This window comes from Callithrix jacchus, chromosome 14, assembly GCF_049354715.1.
Source record: "Callithrix jacchus isolate 240 chromosome 14, calJac240_pri, whole genome shotgun sequence".
NCBI lineage: Eukaryota > Metazoa > Chordata > Mammalia > Primates > Cebidae > Callithrix > Callithrix jacchus.
In genome coordinates, this window is record NC_133515.1 from 88,091,567 (window position 1) to 88,109,973 (window position 18,407).

Sequence of the window (18,407 nt, forward strand, 5' to 3'; positions counted from 1 at the left end):
AAACTGAGTGCAGTTTTGCCAGAGGGCAGGAGGAAAACAGCTGTGAATGACCATCTCAGCAGGTAATTAGGGGCAGGAGCATGGACTTGTATGTTTCCGGTGGAAAGGGTCCAAAGTGGCAGTCCCCAACCTTTTTCGCACCAGGGACCGGTTTCATGGAAGACAATTTTTCCATGGACCAGGGTGGGGCAGGGGTGGCAAGGAGTAGGGAGGGATGGTTTCAGGATGAAACTGTTCCACCTCAGGGCCAGCGTGGTGGCTCATGTCTGTAATCCCAGCACTTCGGGAGGCCGAGGTGGGTGGATCACTTGAGGTCAGGAGTTCAAAACTAGCCTTACCAACATGGTGAAACCCCATCTCTATTAAAAAAACAAAATTAGCCAGTCGTGATGGTACATGCCTGTATAATTCCAGCTACTTGGGAGGCGGAGGCAGGAAAATCTCTTGAACCTGAGAGGTGGAGGTTGCAGTGAGTCGAGATCGTGACACTGCACTCCAGCCTGGGCAACAGATCATCAAGCATTAAATTCTCATTTAAGGAGCCTGCAAACTAGATCCCTCACATGCGCGGTTCACAATAGGCTTCACACTCTTATGAGAATCTAAGGCCACTGCTGGTCAGACAGGAGGCAGAGTTCAGCAGGGTCTCAGCTTGCCTGATGCTCACCTCCTGCTGTGCGGTCCTGTACCTTTTCATGACCCGAGGTTTGGGGGCCCCTGGTCCAAAGTATTCCTCAGATGCTCAAACGAATCTCATCCCCTAAAGGCAGAGTTTATAGTTTGAAATTTCTTTCTTTTTTTTTTTTGAGATGGAGTTTTGCTCTTATTGCCCAGGCTGGAGTGCAATGGTGTGATCTTGGCTCACCACAACCTCTGCCTCCTGGATGCAAGCAATTTTCCTGCCTCAGCCTCCCGAATAGCTGGGATTACAGGAATGTGCTACCGCACCCAGCTAATTTTTTGTAGTTTTAGTAGAGATGGGGTTTCTCCATGTTAGTCAGGCTGGTCTCAAACTCCAAACCTCAGGTGATCCGCCTGCCTTGGCCTCCCAAAGTGCTGGGATTACAGGCATGAGCCACCAAGCTCGGCCATAGTTTGAAATCTCTTCTAACACCCGAAGGCCTTTTCAGTCTGTCTTTTGTCTCTTGATTCAGTTTTGGGCACAGCAACCCCAGGTGTGCTGACATTGTCTACCCCAGATGCTTGAAATCAGAATCAAATGGGAATTTCACCGGTGGAGAAAATGATGCAACACACATACGCGCACACACACACGTATGTGTGTGTGTGTGTGTATACACTCTATCATCCAGGCTGGACTGCAGTGGCACCCTCACAGCTCACTGCAGCCTCAACCTCCTGGGCTCAGGTGATCCTCCTGCCTCAGCCTCCCGAGTAGTTAGCTGGGACTACAGCCATGCACCATCACACCCAGCTAATTTTTTTGTATTTTTAGTAGAGATGAGGTTTCACCATGTTGCTCAGGCTGGTCTTGAATTCCTGGGCTCAAGCCATCCACTCACCTCAGCATCCCAAAGTGTTGAGATTACAGACATGAGCCCTCATGCCCAGCTAATTTATATGCTTGATATCTCTTCCATCCTAAAAGATTCTGTCAATCTACATAAGAGATGCTGACAAAGACCACAGGGATTGTTTCTCACCTCCTCTGGACGGCTGATCTCGATTCCTTCTGGGCCTGTGATCCCCAAATCTAGTGCCTCCTTAGCACCCTGGATAACAGCAAGAGAAAGAAAATGGAGAGAATCAGAGATACCACATAAGAAAATACTGAACCCAAGGGACAGTGAAATATGCTAAATATAGCCTGTTTCAATAGGCTTGCTTCTTTTCTCACTTCTGTAACGTTCATCTTCTAAAGAAGGCAGAGCATGCACAGGCCCCCCCACACAGTGGGGCTCTCCTGATTCTCACTTCTTAATGACCGAACATACGTTGTTCTCTTAAAAATACAGTTAACTATTATAACTAGCAACAGGCCTGGACACCAAAGACAAGCACTCTTTCAAACTCAGAATTCCCTCTCTGGAAATTGAGACAAATCTCTAGCTTCTAGTAACTCCTAGGCTAGCCCTTACCCCAAGACCTAGGAGAGTGCACAGAGGCTCATCTTTCCTGGGGCCATGAGTAGATCTCTTTAATGTCTCAGATCCTCTGAAGAGGCCAAGTAGAAAGAGGATTCTTACTTATTCTGTATGTCAAATCTCATTAAAAATATGTCTGAGAGATGCTCCAAATTCTCTGCTATAATGAAATTTAAATCTCACATCATTAGAATTAAGACATCATCACCTAAGACTTAGAAGCCTTTCTGAACCATAAAAAGAGATTTTTTTTTTTTACAGACAGTAGTACAGTTTGGATATTCTGACCAAGATCTGACAGCTGGGGTGTCCACACCTCACACTTTTACAACTGATTTTGTCTGAATCCTATGGGATCAGAGATAGGTGGTCAGAAATCCCCTGAGGACTCTCTCCATTGGTGTCCCTCCATCCAACATCCTTGGCTTCAGACTTGCCTCGGCCACAAGCTCCCCGTTTTCAGCATGGACGCGGGCGATCGCCCCAATGTCCTTGCAAGCGTGCAACACTTGGTACAGCTCACTGTCTCGAAGCATGTACAGGTCCTTGTAGGTCATGAACATCTGGAACGAGTTGACACCCTTCTCCCTCACCAGTGTCTCCATTTCTGCTTTTACCTGGAGAGCAAGTGCAAAGGCAATGTTGCGTGAGGGCAGACACCCAAGAGGGGGACTGGTAGACGCCGGCCCGGCATGGGGGAGATGTGGGGCCTGCCCCAGCTCAGGCTGTCGGTCGGCCCCCTGCCCACCTCTGTGTCTCAGTTTCCTCCCACCCCACAGGCTGCTGTGAGGTCACCTGAGCAGATGGATGTGGAAGTACTGTGAAAATTGTCAACATGACACCATTTAGGAGCCACATTATGACCTTTATAGGCGTATTTCTCTCATCACCTAGGCCTGTCCTGTGTGTCTGTCTTCAAACCAGCCTTAATGGTAAACATAGAAATAATGATTTTGATTCCTGTGGCCTGTTCCCTGGCGTTACAAAGAAGGCATGCTAACACTAAAAATCCAGAGGCCCTGGGAAAACCAAATTGAGGAACAAAGTCAAACGTGAACAGAGTTATGAGAATTAGGATATTCCTAACAACATTATTTGTACTAGGAAAAACATGGAAGCAATATTGGCCTGACAACAGAAAAATAAGTTCGTTCATCCACTTGGTAGAATATTAAGTGGCCATTACATTGCTGGTCACGAAGACTTCCCAGCAAAATAGAAAATGCTAACACCTATGCAAAATAGTTATTCAGTGAAAGCATGGATGAAAAAAGATTGGAAAGAAAGAAGTTTAACAAAAGCAATCATGTTGGGGTTTTTGGATTATGTGCTTCTTTTCTATTTTTAACATCTATAGGAAGAAACATTTATTTGATTATTGTAAAACAGAATTTTAAACTCCTGATGCATGAAAGTCGCCATAAGCTCCAGGAAATTAGGGAGGGTTGGCCTGGCTTCTGTGCTGCTGGGAACCTGAGCAGACCCTCTATTCCAGGCCAGCTCCAGGGGAAGGGAGTGGCGTGGAGGTAGAGGCCCCTCACCCAGGAGGATGTCCAAAAAGAAGACCCCCATTTGAGATAAGAAATGGCTGACATTCAGCGTGATCTGTACCTCTGGCCCATACTGGAAGGAGGGGCCTTCATGCTCTGAAGGTTGGGGAGTTCCAAGGTCTCCTGTAAGTGCCAGGTCAGAAATAATGAAGAAACTAGGTGAGCCCCCAACTCAAGGCTAAGACCCGAGGGCAGAAATACAGTGAGGCTTTAGATTATCATCTCAGAAGGGTATTAGGCCCTTTACACCAGGGCCTGCAACTGAAGAACTTTGTAAAGCTTCTTTTTTTTTATGATTAAGGACAGAGTTTATTTGAGCTCAAAGCTTGAGGATGGCCACCTGGGAGCAGATTCAAGCCGCCCTGAATATACTCTGATTAGCAGCAGCTACAAGTAAGGAAAAATGAAGAGGCAGTTCCAAAGTTGGTAAAACTTACTAATGCTTGTTATTTTCATGATTCTGGGGCACTCACCAAAGTATTGGTACATGAGGCTTAGTAAGTAATTGATGAAAGAATGAATATCCAGACTGCTTCCCGGGGCAAATAAGCAGAAAAGCTCCAGAAACAAAGCCAAATTGAAATGCCCATAGATCAGGAAGAGCAAGGAAGTGGGAATCCGGAGAGAGGAGACGGACTCTGACCCTGGGGTCTGGGCAGGGGGAGAATAGGAAAGCCAGAAGCCAGGGCACAGACACAAAGGAGGCAGAGAGGCTGAAGTGAGAAGGGCTCAGGGGGTGCCAGCCTCAGTCACAGACCAGGACAGCCTCGATGTGTCTCAGAGCAGGAGCTGGGCCCCAGTAGGAAAAAAGCGTACCACCATCCATTCACTCCAGGCAGTACTGAGCCAGGATGGGAGCCTCAGTTCCGAGACCTCAGTGTAGTGCGGTTGACTCTCAGTACAAATGACATATGGGATATGACCCTCTGCACCTGAGCCCATGCTCAGGCTACTGCTCAGCAGCACTGCCCATGACCTGTCAGTGGCACTCCATGTTCACATGAGACACTAAGAGCCTCGTGGTCAGAGCGAGGAAACTGCACCAAGGCCTGGCCTCTGGCCTTGGCCTCCCTGTGCCTGCCGGAAAGCGGTTCATTAAGTTAGGCAGGACAGGCCCACCTGCTCCCCTTATGGAATCCTAAGTGTTTTCTTTTGGCATTGTGGGGAGCTAGGATGGTGGCGGGAGGGGTTCCCCACACAAGCAGGAAACACCGCACCCTAACTAGCCCCTCTACCTACAAGACCACTTGTGCCTTCTTCTGGGATCCCACCAGCACTATTACCTTGGGTGCCCACCAGGTGATCCCCATGTGGAGGGCATAGTCACAGCAGACCTTGGGGTCAGCCAGACCCCGGCATTTCTCATAAGCATCCACAAGGGAGGTCTCCTTGTCTGGCAGGACGTGGCCGATGATCATGGTGGTGCCTCCGACGAGTGCTGCCTAGGAAGATGGGAAAAGGCAGCCTTGTCACAGCCCTGCCTGCCCTCGAGTTGATGACGTGGTGAGACATGGTCCTCACCATCCATTCAAAGACAGGTCCTGCCTCACAAGAGGCTGTGAGGACCAAGGGCAGCGAGGTTTGGGAAACTGTAAAGAGCCGTGGGGAGGCGCAGGAGCCAGTACGACACCTTCATCACGACCGTGGGTCTCAAACCTGCTTGTTCCTCAGCTGGGGTTTCAGCTTGATGCATTGGAAAAACCACATCATGGGTCAGCAGGCCTAAGGCCTATCTTCCCAATGAGGACATTCTCTCCCCAGATGATTTTTAGCCAATTGACTCTATAGATGACAGGATCAAATGTCTACATGTAATATATAACATAGTGCTGTATCATATAATAACATAATATTAATGGCATAATCAAATATCTGTTTATAACATTTACTTACACACATATACTTGAACCATGATATATAAAATGTTAATTTGTATATATTGTTTTGTTTTATTCTCTCAAATTTCATGAAGCAATTCTGTTCAAACATTTCGCACCCATCTTCAACCTCAGGGTCTTTGTCTTCAGTTTTTCTAAGCACAGGAGCTTCATTTTCATCTATCTTGTTTGACACAGGTGTTTTTTTTAGATGTATGTATAATCTATTAGTGAAAACCAATCCTATTCACAACTCTGCCACTTTAAAAAGAAATTGTTAAAAAGCCTCACTTGCAATCACAGAGTGAACCCCCAGGAAAAATGACTAAATCTGTATTGGAGAGTCCCCCCTCAACTTTTTAAAAGTGAATTTGATCAGGGGACTTCTGTGAACTTCCAAAACTAGCATTGATCAAAGGCTACTTCAGGCTAATGTGTTGTTCCCAAACAAAACTTAAGATAAAATTAAAATAATTGAGAGTGGGCACAGTGGCTCACGCCTGTAATCCTAGCACTTTGTAAGGCTGAGGTAGGTGGATGACCCGAGGTTAAGAGTTCAAGATGAGCCTGGCCAACATGGTGAAACCACGTACAAAAATTAGCCAGGTGTGGTGGCAGGTGCCTGTAATCCCAGCTACTTGGGAGGCTGAGGTGGGAGAATCGCTTGAACCTGGGAGGCGGAGGTTGCAGTGAGCCGAGATTGTGCCACTGCACTCCAGCCTGGGTGACAAGTGTGTCATTGCACTCCAGCCAGGGTGACAAGAGTGAGACTCCATCTCAAAATAAATAAAATAAAATAAAATAATTGGGAAAGAGCCCATAACATGAGAGTCTTTGTGAGGGCTCTAACACAAAGTAACTCTTTCTGGTGAAAAATGGCTTGAGTCCTTACAGTGCTTCACTGCTCCATGTTCAACTCCCTGCTCTGTTCCCTCGTGGTTGGAATAACCCCAGCCAGGTTACTTAACTTCTCTGAGATGCAGATTCTTTACCTACACAATAGGGTGGCTTCCTTTTTGGGTAGTTAGTTGTGAAGGTTAAGTAAAACATCACTTATGGAACAGATTTGGTAAAGTGTTGTCCTAACGTGTGTTCAGTTACTCAGAACTTAGGTGTTCGTTTTTGTTTGAGACTAGGTCTCACTCTGTTGCCTCAAACTCCTGGGCTCAAGTGATCCTCCCGCCTTGGCCTCCTGAGTAGCCGGGACCTCAGGCACATGCCACCTTGCCTGGCTAATTAAAAAAATAATAATAAATAAAAAAAAAATATATATATATATATATTTTTTGCTCTGTAGAAACAAGGTTTCCCTACATTAGACTGGTCTTGAACTCCTTGCCTCAAGTGATCCTCCACCTTGGCCTTGCAAAGTGCTGGGACTGCAGGCATGAGCCACTGCACCCAGCCAGAATTTAGGTGTTTATCTCCATTTTCTGTAGGGAAGAGAAAGAGCTCCATGAAATTGTCCTAATGGTTCCATGCTTCTCTATTCAGTTAAATCCTTGATCACAAATAAAAAATATTGCTGGGGAAAAAGGGACTAAAAAAAATTAGCTCAGTGGCCCAACAGCAATTAAAATGAAAACTCTTACAACCTTAATGTTCCATGACGCAGGCTGGGCCAGTAAGAATGTTCTCAGTGGTTCTGGGGAGGTTGGTGGTTTGACTTCTTGCATAGCTTAAAGCAACCAACAGAGGGTGGTAGCTCTGTGGTACCTGCAGAAGCTGTGAGGAGGGTGGCAGAGGAACTGGGAGAAGGAGAGCCGTGCAGATTGTAGCTTTACTAGCAGGATTCTATTTCTGATTTTGCTGGATCGTGCCAGGCTGATTCATCCTCACAGCAGGTGGTTGTACTCTATTTTGTCCTGAAATGCATCTCTTGCTTGTATACATACACATGGGGATGTATATTGGGGTTTTACACACTAAATTGTTTCATTTTTCTGTGGCTCTAGATTGTGTTCCTTTGCACCCCCAATGTACCTCTGCAGGCTTAGATAAAAAAAGAAACTGGAAACAGCACAGTGAAGATAAAAGAGCCAGGTCCTGTCCTCATAGTGTGGGTCCCAGGGCAAGAGGGAAAAAGGAGGATCATGTGCTGATTCTATAAACACTCAAAAGATAGATCAAGCCAAAACACCATTACCAGAATATACCCTATCCTCCTAACCTCTCAAACACATCTTCATAAAGGCCAAAAGGGCCAGGCTTAAACTTAGAATCCTCAAGGTCCTTAAAATTCTGAGCTACGCTTCAGGGATAGTTGGCCTTAGCCTCTATGCCTGGCCCCAGCCCACGCCCCCAGCCCACACCCCCAATCCTGATTTGATCCTACAGCCTGCAGACCTAAGCTCTGTCCACTTTCTGCAAAATTCGGGCCTTGGGCCTTGTATGCACACATTGCTGGTCTGTCCCTCGGGAGGAGAGATGCAGGTTTCTGTAGACTCTGGAATGCTCTGGGCATTTCTCAGGGAATTCCAGGGACCTAGAGTGTAGTTTAGGAATGGCTGAGTGAGGTCTGGGTAGACACAATCCCCAGACCTAGGGGGCAGGGGTGCAAGTTGGAGGACCCAAGGAGGACCCTAGAATCCAGAGCCCTGGAAAGAGGCCCCTTTTGCCTGGGTCTAAGAACAGGAAGTGAAAAGAGTTCTGGAAGGAGTTGGAAGCACAGGAGATGGCCTTGACTTTCCCACATCTTGGTTGTAATTTAGGAGCAGCCATGTGCCTCCTGACCCGAACCTTACTTCTCAAGGGTCCCCAGAGGGTCAGATGGCAATGGATGTGAGAGCATCTATGAGCTGGGAGGGGCATGCACATAAGTATCTGGAATAATTATTACCATTGTTACCCTAGGCCTCAAAACAAGAGTTTCATCAGATCAGCAAACTCTTCCCCGCACCCCCCTCCCTACACGGCAGGCTCACAAGCCCACACCACACACTGATGTTCAAGGACTTGTTTCCTCTTGGGCGAGACATACATAGAGTTGGCTTTTTGAATATGTACCGTTCCGACCCACAGGATGAATGCTGACAGGCTCTGTCTTCACAGGAAAGTTGCAGCACAGATGTTACAGACCTTTTCAGGGTCGTCCCCCACAAAACAGCCTCATAGAAATCGGCAGCAGTGCACAGCCCATCCTGTTCCTGAGGCTTTTAAAAGGATGATGTTTAAGAATATGTGATTGTTGAATGCTCATGACTGTTTTTATGCAAAAATTGGTGTTGGTTAAGTACGCTGCAGAAGATCTTTAATGGAAATCAATAAAAATAATGTTCATGAAGGCTATTGTAACATGGAAAAAGTTTTATGCTATCATGAGTGAACAAGGCTTGATTCAAAATGCTCGGAACTATGCTTAAACACACATACCCCACACACGAGGAAAAAAATGGAAGTTAATAGACCAAAATATTAACAATGATTTTTTGGTTCGTTTGTTTGAGACAGAGTCTTGCTCTGTCACCCAGGCTGGAGTGTAGTGGTGCGATCCTGGCTCACTGCAACCTCTGCCTCCCAAGTTCAAGCAATTCTCCTGCCTCAGCCTCCTGAGTAGCTGAGATTACAGGCACTTGCCACAATGCCCAGCTAATTTTGCATTTTTAGTAGAGATGGGTTTCACCATGTTGGCCAGGCTGGTCTTGAACTCCTGACCTCAAGTGATCTGCCTGCCTTGGTCTCCTAAAGTGTTGGGTTTACGGACATGAGCCACCACTCCTGGCCAACAATGGTTATTTTTGTGATGAGATTCTGAGGCATTTATATTTTCTATTTTTCCAAAATTTAACTGAATATATGAGTTTTTAATGTACACTTAAAAATAAATTTGAAGGAAGTTAAAACTGCAGTATTTAAAATTTTAGTAAGCCATGCTTAATGTGTTTAAAATATTTTGAAGTTATGAAATACTTCAGAGTAAAAATATAAAAAATAAAACATATACCCACATATGCACTACTCAACAGATGTTAACATTTTGCCATGTTTACCTCAGATGCTTTAAAAAAAAAAAAAAGAAATATTTTTAATACAACTAACGCCCTCCCTCCTATTCCCATCCCTCTCCTCCCTGAAGATGGTTTATATTCCTCCCATCTATGTTTTTATGCTCTTACTATGTAAACACATGTTAAAAAATTTATACAAATGATATCTATCCTACTGTCTATATTCTTTTGCAACTTGTTTTCATGTACTCAATATTATCTTCGAGATTTATTTATGTATATTTATTTCATTCCTTTTAATTGATTCATTGTATAAATATGCCTCCATGTATGAAAGCATTTCCAGGTTCATGGTTATTTACAATTTCACACAGTACTTGAGCATTCTTGAACACATATGAGCAGAGACCACATTCCAGGTGGACACTGCCAGGAAGCAGAATTGCAGCTCTGTAGAACATCCTCATCTCCAAATATTCCAGACCTGATCATGGAACAGCTGATCTCACTACGACCTCCTTGAGCTTGGTGGCTGACCAAAACTGCCCATTTATCAACTCAAGTCCTTACTTTTAAAATATAAGCATTTAAAAAATATCTGTCCAGCTAAGCATTTCCCATTGTGTATGTGGACATGTTTTTATCCTGACATCTCTTGCTATTAAATTAACAGAGATGTTTGAACCATTTGTTTAATCAAAAGACACAGCACCGTTATATATATTTGGAAGAATATGAAACATCGTTTTACTATTTCAAAGGGTCACTATTATTTTGTTTTTGGCATTTATGACATACTGCTGGGTAAAGATTTATTTGATGTTCATTTGTTCCCTAGGAAAACCCAATATATTCAATGGTAATCCATTTTATGATACAGTTTCCAGGCGTACACTTGGCAAGGAGCAGGAACCTGTATAAGAACTTAGCCTAAACCTTTTATAAATGCCATTTTATACTTCAGAAGTTCATCAGACCACCGTGGGGGCACATGGGGGTCTCCATATTGACCAGGGACCAGCTCAGAAAGTTGGAAAGACATTTCAGATACTTGTGGCCCTTCAGATAGGATTTATTTGCTGACATCACAGTGTTAAAGAGAACAATGTGTTGGTCACTTCCAGCTTTATCAGGACAAAGACTTTGAAGAGTCGCTCTTAACCATCTTCTACAGGACTGCCCTGCTGCTGCAATATGTTTTGCTGAATTTACTGCAGCAATTGCTCCCAGCAACCCTGCCCACAAGATTTGGTTCTCTTGCTTCAAGACCAAGAACCACTTGGTCAAGGCACAAGCTTTGTGCTCTGCTATTGAGAAGGCACTTGGGCTACAGCCAATTCATGGAGTTTTTCATTGAGGAAAGGGGAGAGACTTCCTAGAGCATATTTTCATATGAATTATGACAAACGGGTGCATGTTTGAGGAGGTGACTAGAATCAGAAAAGCAGGATCTGTTACTACTAGGATGTATATAGATTAAGGCCAACTCAATCTTTACAGAGGGAACAACACTGCACTGAGAATCAAATGACAAGTGGATGTGCTCTGTAAACTGGTAAGTGCAATGCAAATGTGTGCATCCCTTAATGCTGTTGGAAAAGCTATCTTTTGTTCACATGGATCTGCCTCTCTTGGAATTGCTGAACCACTTCTTTTTCTTTTCACATTAAAATTATCTTTCATCTTATATTCACATCCTCCCGAAGTACAAGAGAAAAAAAATAACCAGCTCGGTAGTTTCTCTGTTGCTCACAGTAACTTCCTTCACCTTCAGCGTTGGCTACTTATTGGCCCTCTGGAAAGCTAGCTCTGAACATCACCATGGGATGTCAGCAACCCCCAAAAGAAGGGTCCAACTATTTCTTTCATCAAGTGAGATGTATGGCACCTGGAACCATGCCTGGCACGCAGGGAACACCTTTCCCATCCTGAATCACAAGTCTACCATCCAGGGCCAGCTCCATGGGCATGTGGCCCATGCAGCTGCACAAGGCCCTTCACTTAGAAGGGCTAGAAGAGCTCTGAGCTTTTCTTATTTTTGGAGACAGACTCTCACTCTGTTGCTCAGGCTGGAGTGCAGTGATACAATCTCAGCTACTGCAATCTCCACCTCCTCAGTTCAAGCAATTCTCGTGCCTCAGCCTCCCCTGTAGCTGGGGAATACCGGCATGTGCCACCATGCTGGCTAATTTTTTTGTATTGTTAGTAGAGACAGAATTTCATTATGTTGGTCAGGCTGGTCTCGAACTCCTGACCTCAGGTGATCCACCCTCGTTGGCCTCTCAAAGTGCTGGCATTACAGGCGTGAGCCACCGTGTCTGGCTTGTTTTAATGTTCTGCTGTCACCATCTGGAAATTCTTAATAATTTTTAAAAAAGGAACCTCATATTTATTTTATTTTATTTTTGCACCTGGCCCTGCAAATTGTGTGGCCACTCCAGCCATTAGCTTATCACCTACCCTGGCCTGATGTAGGGGGACCAGGCTCTTAATGGCCTTACACTGGGCTTCATTGCAAACTCAGCCAATTCATACAGGTGGGGAGTTGCTGAGGACTCTTGACCCTTTCTCTGATGATCCCCTCCCAGGCAGCTTGCATGCTGACCACCACTCCATCCTCTTTGTACCAGCCCCCAACCCCACACCCAAGGCCAGCACCTTCTATCAAATACTTCTTAAGAAAACAGCCTCTTCCAGGGCATCCAAGAGACACATGACTTATTCTCCCCACTCGCTCTCCCCGATGGCTACATACAGCCCTCAGGCCTTATCTTGACTGATAATTTGCAGACTGTTGAGCTCACCCAGCTGACAGGTTTTCCCTAAATTGCACGTTTGTACTTGATTGCACCCCTAAACTTCCTTTTACTTTGCACTCCTACATTCTGGGTCTATCGCCTTTACCACATCATCCAGGGCATGGTCTCACTTCCTGATCTTAATTTGCTCTCACTCTGAATGTTATCTTATCTAAAACTCGCACTTCATTCTTTCACCTTTCTACAGAGGAAACAGGTAACATTCAATCCACAATATATTTTGAGGAAAAAAAAATTTTATACTTAATCCGCCTGCCACTTAAAGCACATTAATACTGTAGAATCCCGACAAGAATCAGACATTCAGGCAGGCAGATCTAGGTTGAAATCCCAGCTCCATCACTTATTAGTTGTAAGATCTTCAGCAAGTTACTTAATCTGTTTGAGCTCCATTTCTCCATTTGTAAATGGAGATAATAATACATGCCTCATGGAGTTACTATGAAAATTAAATGAGATACAGCATATAAAGCACCTAGCCCAGTGCCTGCACATAGTAAGAGCCCAATAAATATTCATGAGGAACAAGAAGCATAATTTGTAGGTAGCACTAATGTGCACACTACGTGCCCTCTATTACGTGTATCAGATGCTCCTGAAGAAGAAATGTGAGCAATTTAAGGAGCTTAGAGTCCAACTGGCAAACAGAAAAGGAGAAAAGTTCAGTTTTAATAGAAATGACTTCAAAATACGGAGACTAGAAGGCAACAAGAGATAGTGTTCCTCAGTGCTAATGGGGAGTAGTGAGTGCAAAAGCAGCCCAGTGGAAGGAAAGGTCATGTTAGGATAGGAAGGCTGTGAGCAGTGGGCAGCCATGATTTGACCAGGCCAGGATGCTCCAGGGTAGGAAATGGTGTAGCAGAGTCATGGACACAGCTGGAAGACAAAGAACAGGCTGAGGTTTGGGCTGAGGCAGGTCTGATTAGGACCAACTATGGGGACTTTGGTTAACCTGATTCCATCAGATCGGCAAAGTGTGTCAACTTCTGTGGGAGGAGGTGTTGGTAATGAGGGAGTTTAGGGAGTGTGGGGTTTAGGAGCACATTTACAGAGAGGACTCGGGCCGTACTCCTATCCCTGGACATGTCTATGGCCCAGGATGGGAGGCTGCTGGGGAGCTGGGATGCATCTGATCTCTGCTGTAAGCCACAGGCAGCCACAGCAGGCTCTGGGGTGAGGAAGAACGTGAACATCAGACTTGGTAACATTACTCTAGCTGTAGCGTGCAAGCTCAAGGGCAGTGTTGGGATGATAATGGACCTGATGGAGGCTGGGCTGGAAGAGACATATGTGATTCATGTTTCTTGGAAGAAGCAGCAAGCTTTGATGACAGACGAGGAGGTGAAAATAAATAACGGGGGAGGTTTTGTGCCTGGGTGGCTGAAAAAAATGGCATTAGGAGAGGGAAGATCAAACTTAGGGGAAAGGGAATTTTTAGACACATGGAAATAGAGCTGATTAAGGGACATTCAAATATTGAAGAAAACTGCTAATAATTAACATCATCAAGTACTTCTGGTGCCGGTTTAATTCTCTCCCAAATAGAGGACATCATTATCCTCATTGTTCAGATGAGGAAACTGAGGGCTGATATTCTCATCTATTAGGCTGGAGGGACCTTCTTCCCATTCATTCAGGGAAGGGATGGATAAAGATGGAGGTGATCAGAGGAAACTGGGAGGAGACCTGAGGAAGCACAGGCCCTTTGTCCCAGACTTCTTAACGGAACAGGAAATAAAGCCAAAATCCCAGATGGAAGGTTTTGGGGGAAATCAGGAATGTTGGTCTGAGCCAAGATGAGGCTTAGGAAAACCATTTGGAAAATGCACCGCAGAGTCAACAAGACAGGCAGTAACAGGGTTTGGTTGAAGTTACGATGCTGTTGTAATGGGCCCACTCTGAACCAGGAGCTGGGGCAGAGAAAGCAGTCTGGAAGAGCTAAGGAGCTGGGAGTCCAGGGGTCAGGGATGGCTGACAAAGGGGTCCAGGCAGAAGTCCAGCACAGCCACAAAATGGGAAGGGGTCCCAGGGCACGCTGAGTTTGGTTTGGGGCTCAGAGTGACATTCACATTATTCAGTCTGTTAGAAATGCAGTTGACTTCTCCGATGGCGCATGGAGGCAGGGGCAATGGTGGGAGAAGCCTGAGCTCTGGAGCTTGACCTGGATTCAGGTTCTGGCTATATCCCTTAGCAGGCCCCTGGTCTTTAGCAAGTAGGCTTGGTTTGGGTGGGTGGGGTACCATTCCTTACAGGAGGTATCCCTGGAAGAGGAGTGGAGTTGTGTGGAAGACAAGGAGTGTGTTAGGTTAGGCTTTGGGGGCATCCATGGCACAATGCCCAGTAGGGAGGTACGCAGAGGTGGCTAGGCTGCAGCTGTAAAGTGGGAGCCATCAGTAACAGATTACTTAGCAGGAGAGTATGGGTAAGAGGAAGAGACACTCTGGAACAGCACCCTGAGAGGCCATAGCATAGGAGAGCATCAAGATGAAGAGAAGACCAGGAAGGAGACTGGAAAAGAATTGCAAAGAAGTAGGAAGAAGCCAAGGGGGTATGGGGTTATGGAAGCCAAGCCAAGCCTCTTACCAAGGCACAGAAACTTCCTGGGCTCACTGGCTTCAAGAAGAGGTGAGCTTCCCTTAGAGGTTAAGATGCAGGCCCTCCCTGGGAGTCCTGAGTTCCTGCTCGCCATAGGTGAGTAGCCCAGGGACCTTTCTTGTCTCAGGGGCAATAAACACATCTGTTCAGGAAGCCCTGATTTCAGTCTGCCCTGGCTCCTGCTCAACAGGTGGACAGATGCCAGGCGCACTCCACATTGCCAGCAGCCACTGCTGAGATGTGAGAGAAAGGTCTGTGATTTGGTGTGAAACTCCCGCTTCCCCTCCTCCCTTCAGCCTCATCAATAAAGAACAGGCCTCATCAATAAAGAGCATCGCTAAGCTGTAGGGAGCAGCCAGGTCATGCATGGGTCAGGAGGCTGTGCAAGAGCCCCTGCCCCTCCCTCCCTTCTGTCACAAATTCCTAAGTACAAAGGGGAGCTGGCTCTAGGGCTGCTCTGACAGCGACTGGAAAGAATATAGAGGACCCCCTGGGGAAAGATGGTTCTGAGGTCTGTGGATTTTCACCACTGGAAGGGTTCAAAGCAGCAAGGGGGTGCTCCCTTATAGAAGGCTTTTAGATGAAGCTAGAGCCAGAGAGAATCTACTGGAAGGCTGCAGACCAGCCCAAAGACCTGGTCCCTTTCTGCCTCCTACATCAGTGTGGCAAGGTAGTCTCCCAGCTAATCTTCACAGCCACTATGTGGAGCAGACATGGTCATCTTCTCAGTTTTTGAGACCAGCCAAGGCTGTGATCCAGGTATTTTTACTCTAAATCCCACACTCTTCTGTAATACTGAAAACCGGTCTGATGCTGCTGCTGCCACTGAAATAGTAACTCGGCACAGAACCTCCCAGCCTGGGGCAATCCCACCCCAGCTTCAGGGTCTCCCAGAGGGTGTACTTAAAATAGAACACTGATTAGCTAGTATATATATATCAGCTCTAACACTTTTTTTTTTCATTTTAGAACTAGAAATACATGAACACCCACTGGTGGGAGAAATATAAAAGCATGCATGGTTTTTATGGTGAGACATGAGGCACATTTCCGTGCTTAAGACATTTCCTTTAAGCGCTGGAATGAATTGGGTGAATTCCCAGACATCGAGACTGGCAAGTCCCAGGGATACAGAAGCAGCCTGCTAGCAAAAGTGACATCATTCTCACTGAAGTCCTCAGGCCACTGTGGCATTAGCTCCTGGGTTTGATACGCTTTCAGGAAAGAAAAGAACATTTACTGACAACCTACTATGTGCAGTGTGCTTCTTATTCATTATCTTATTTGATTCTCAAAAATGACTCAGTGATAGAAAGCAGAAACTCAAACAGGTATTTGTACAGAGCATGTTCAGAGCATTCACAGCAGCCAAAAGGTGGACACCACCCAAGTATCCATAGACAGATGAATGGAGAAGCAAAATGTGGTATCTACGTACAATTAAGTATTATTCAGCCTTGAAAAGGAAGGGCATTCTGACACAGCTGCAACATGAACAAGCCTTGAGGACCTTATGCTAAGTGAAATAAGCCAGTCACAGGACAACAAATACAGTATGGTTCCACTTATATGAGGGACCTGAAGTAATCAAATTCAGAGACAGAAAATAAGATGGCGATTGCCAGGGACTAGGGGAGGGAGGAATGGGGAATCATTGTTTAATGGGAACTTTTCATTCACTCAGCCTCATCAAAAGAGAGCCAGTTGGGTAAGAAAACTGTCCACGTGTTGGAGGTGGACAGTGGTGATGGTCGCATAACAATGCGAATGTACTTCATGCCATAGAACTATACACCTAAAAACACTTGAAATTGTAAATTTTATGTTATATGTAGTTTACCACAATAAATAATTTTTTAACATGCCTCCGTAGGGTAGGGATTACTCTTCTCATTTTATAGGTAAGAAAACTAGGCCTTGAGAAAATCACACACCCAGACTCTAGAGCCCCCTGGTTTCTTTTACACAATGCTAGAGAGGCCCTGGCCTGATAGAGGGGCTTCCCAGCTCCAAGATTCCTCAAAGGATGGAGAAAAACCCAAGTGAAATTGGACCTAACTGCAGCTTAGAAACAGAGGGGTAGGTGTGGCTTGGGCTTGAATTACAGGGCGAAAACTGAGAATTGTGCCAACATTTAAAATGATGAAATGAGGAGCTCCAGGCTTCTCTCTAATTCAGAATGATTATCTTCACTGCCGAGCATCCAATTTAAATTCATTGTGTTTAATACAAAGCCACAGTACGGAGCCGTCTGGCTCCAGACATGCAGTTTCCATGGAGACTGGAGAGGCTCCTCAGAGGAGCTGTGTGTCATAGGGAATGTGGCTGCCAGCTTCCGGAGAGGCACTCTGAAACAGAGCCACACTGAGAGGCCCTTTGTCACCCATGTCCTTAGCAAAGCCCCTTCTAACCCCAAAAAGGGACGTTTATAGGCCAATAGGCCATGACGATGTTTATTAAACATCCAGCCTACCCATGGATGCCAGAGAGCAATAAAACACATGTAACTCCGCTTTCTCCATCCCTCAGCTGCCTCGACGTGGCAAGACCCTCATTTTAATCCCAAAGCCTAAGGGGTGACAGGGTGACAGTGCCGTAAAGCTGCCGAAAGGCCCACCTGGAAACATGGTTTCCAGGAATGGGGGCTGTAAGTCAGTGGGCAGTAGACAGGCCTTTCCTTCCCTGATTAGCTTAGCAAGTTTCTCTGGGGCCCTGCTTTCCTCCAGTAAAGGAAGGATGATAAGATCTGCCTAAGGGGGCTTCAAAGATCAAAATAAGTGATGAACGGGTGTGGGAAGTGCTCTGATGGGTGGGCCTGAGGTCGGGGCCTGATGGCTCAGGTGCATCCCAATTGCAGAGAGGTTGGGGGATGGATGCCTAACCTTAGCTCTTGTGAGAGCCACGTGCTGCCATGCACCAGCTCGGGTTCTGGGGTCCCAGATCCCCTCAGGGGCTGAACACACCTCATTTTGAGCACTGTATTTTCCACCTGCTAGGAAAAAGATACTCTTTGATGGCCACTAAGTCTAGGCATTAGAGAGTGGGAGCCAAAGTGGTCTCCCAAACTTAAGTCCTGGGGTGTGTTTTGCCTGACAGCATGAGAATCAAGGCCCCAAACCAGAAAAGAGAAGCTGGAGCCCAGGTCTGAAGGTAACAAAGGATATTATAAAGAATGGAAACCTGACTGAAGGAAAGGGATGGGGCTGGGGGGCGGGGGGAGATGGCTCAGTGGCTAGATTGATTCCAGGAAAAGTTTAATCCCAATTTAGTCCTCTCAGGAGCGCCCAGCCTACCCCTCTTCTCTACCAACTCTAAATCTAAGGCAGAGGAAGTGTGAGCTCTTCCCCCGATGTTGTTGTAACTTACTTTTAATTAGACATGGATTATATGAAGACCATATATTTACATCAATATTTATAATCATGTCATAGATTTTTCCCTCCAAATAACTTGAGACAATTTTAAAGAAAATTCCTAACTTTTAGCAAACAGAAAGGGACGATGCTAAGGACTG

At 45.8% G+C, this 18,407-nt stretch overlaps 1 protein-coding gene across 5 annotated transcripts in view; it reads right to left on the minus strand.

Annotated features, from left to right (window-relative positions):
* DPYSL5 (dihydropyrimidinase like 5) overlaps positions 1 to 18,407 on the minus strand; it is a 97,619-nt gene that overhangs the window by 19,662 nt on the left and 59,550 nt on the right. For 4 of the 5 annotated variants that reach the window (XM_017964484.4, XM_035273584.3, XM_054244383.2 and 1 more), the window contains exons 3-5: positions 4,939 to 5,097; positions 2,543 to 2,722; positions 1,665 to 1,733 (exon numbers count right to left, since the gene is read on the minus strand). In XM_017964484.4, the coding sequence (XP_017819973.1) occupies positions 1,665 to 1,733; positions 2,543 to 2,722; positions 4,939 to 5,097 (408 nt within the window). The remainder of the gene's footprint in view (positions 1 to 1,664; positions 1,734 to 2,542; positions 2,723 to 4,938; positions 5,098 to 18,407) is intronic. The other variant, XM_054244385.2, reaches the window with a different exon arrangement.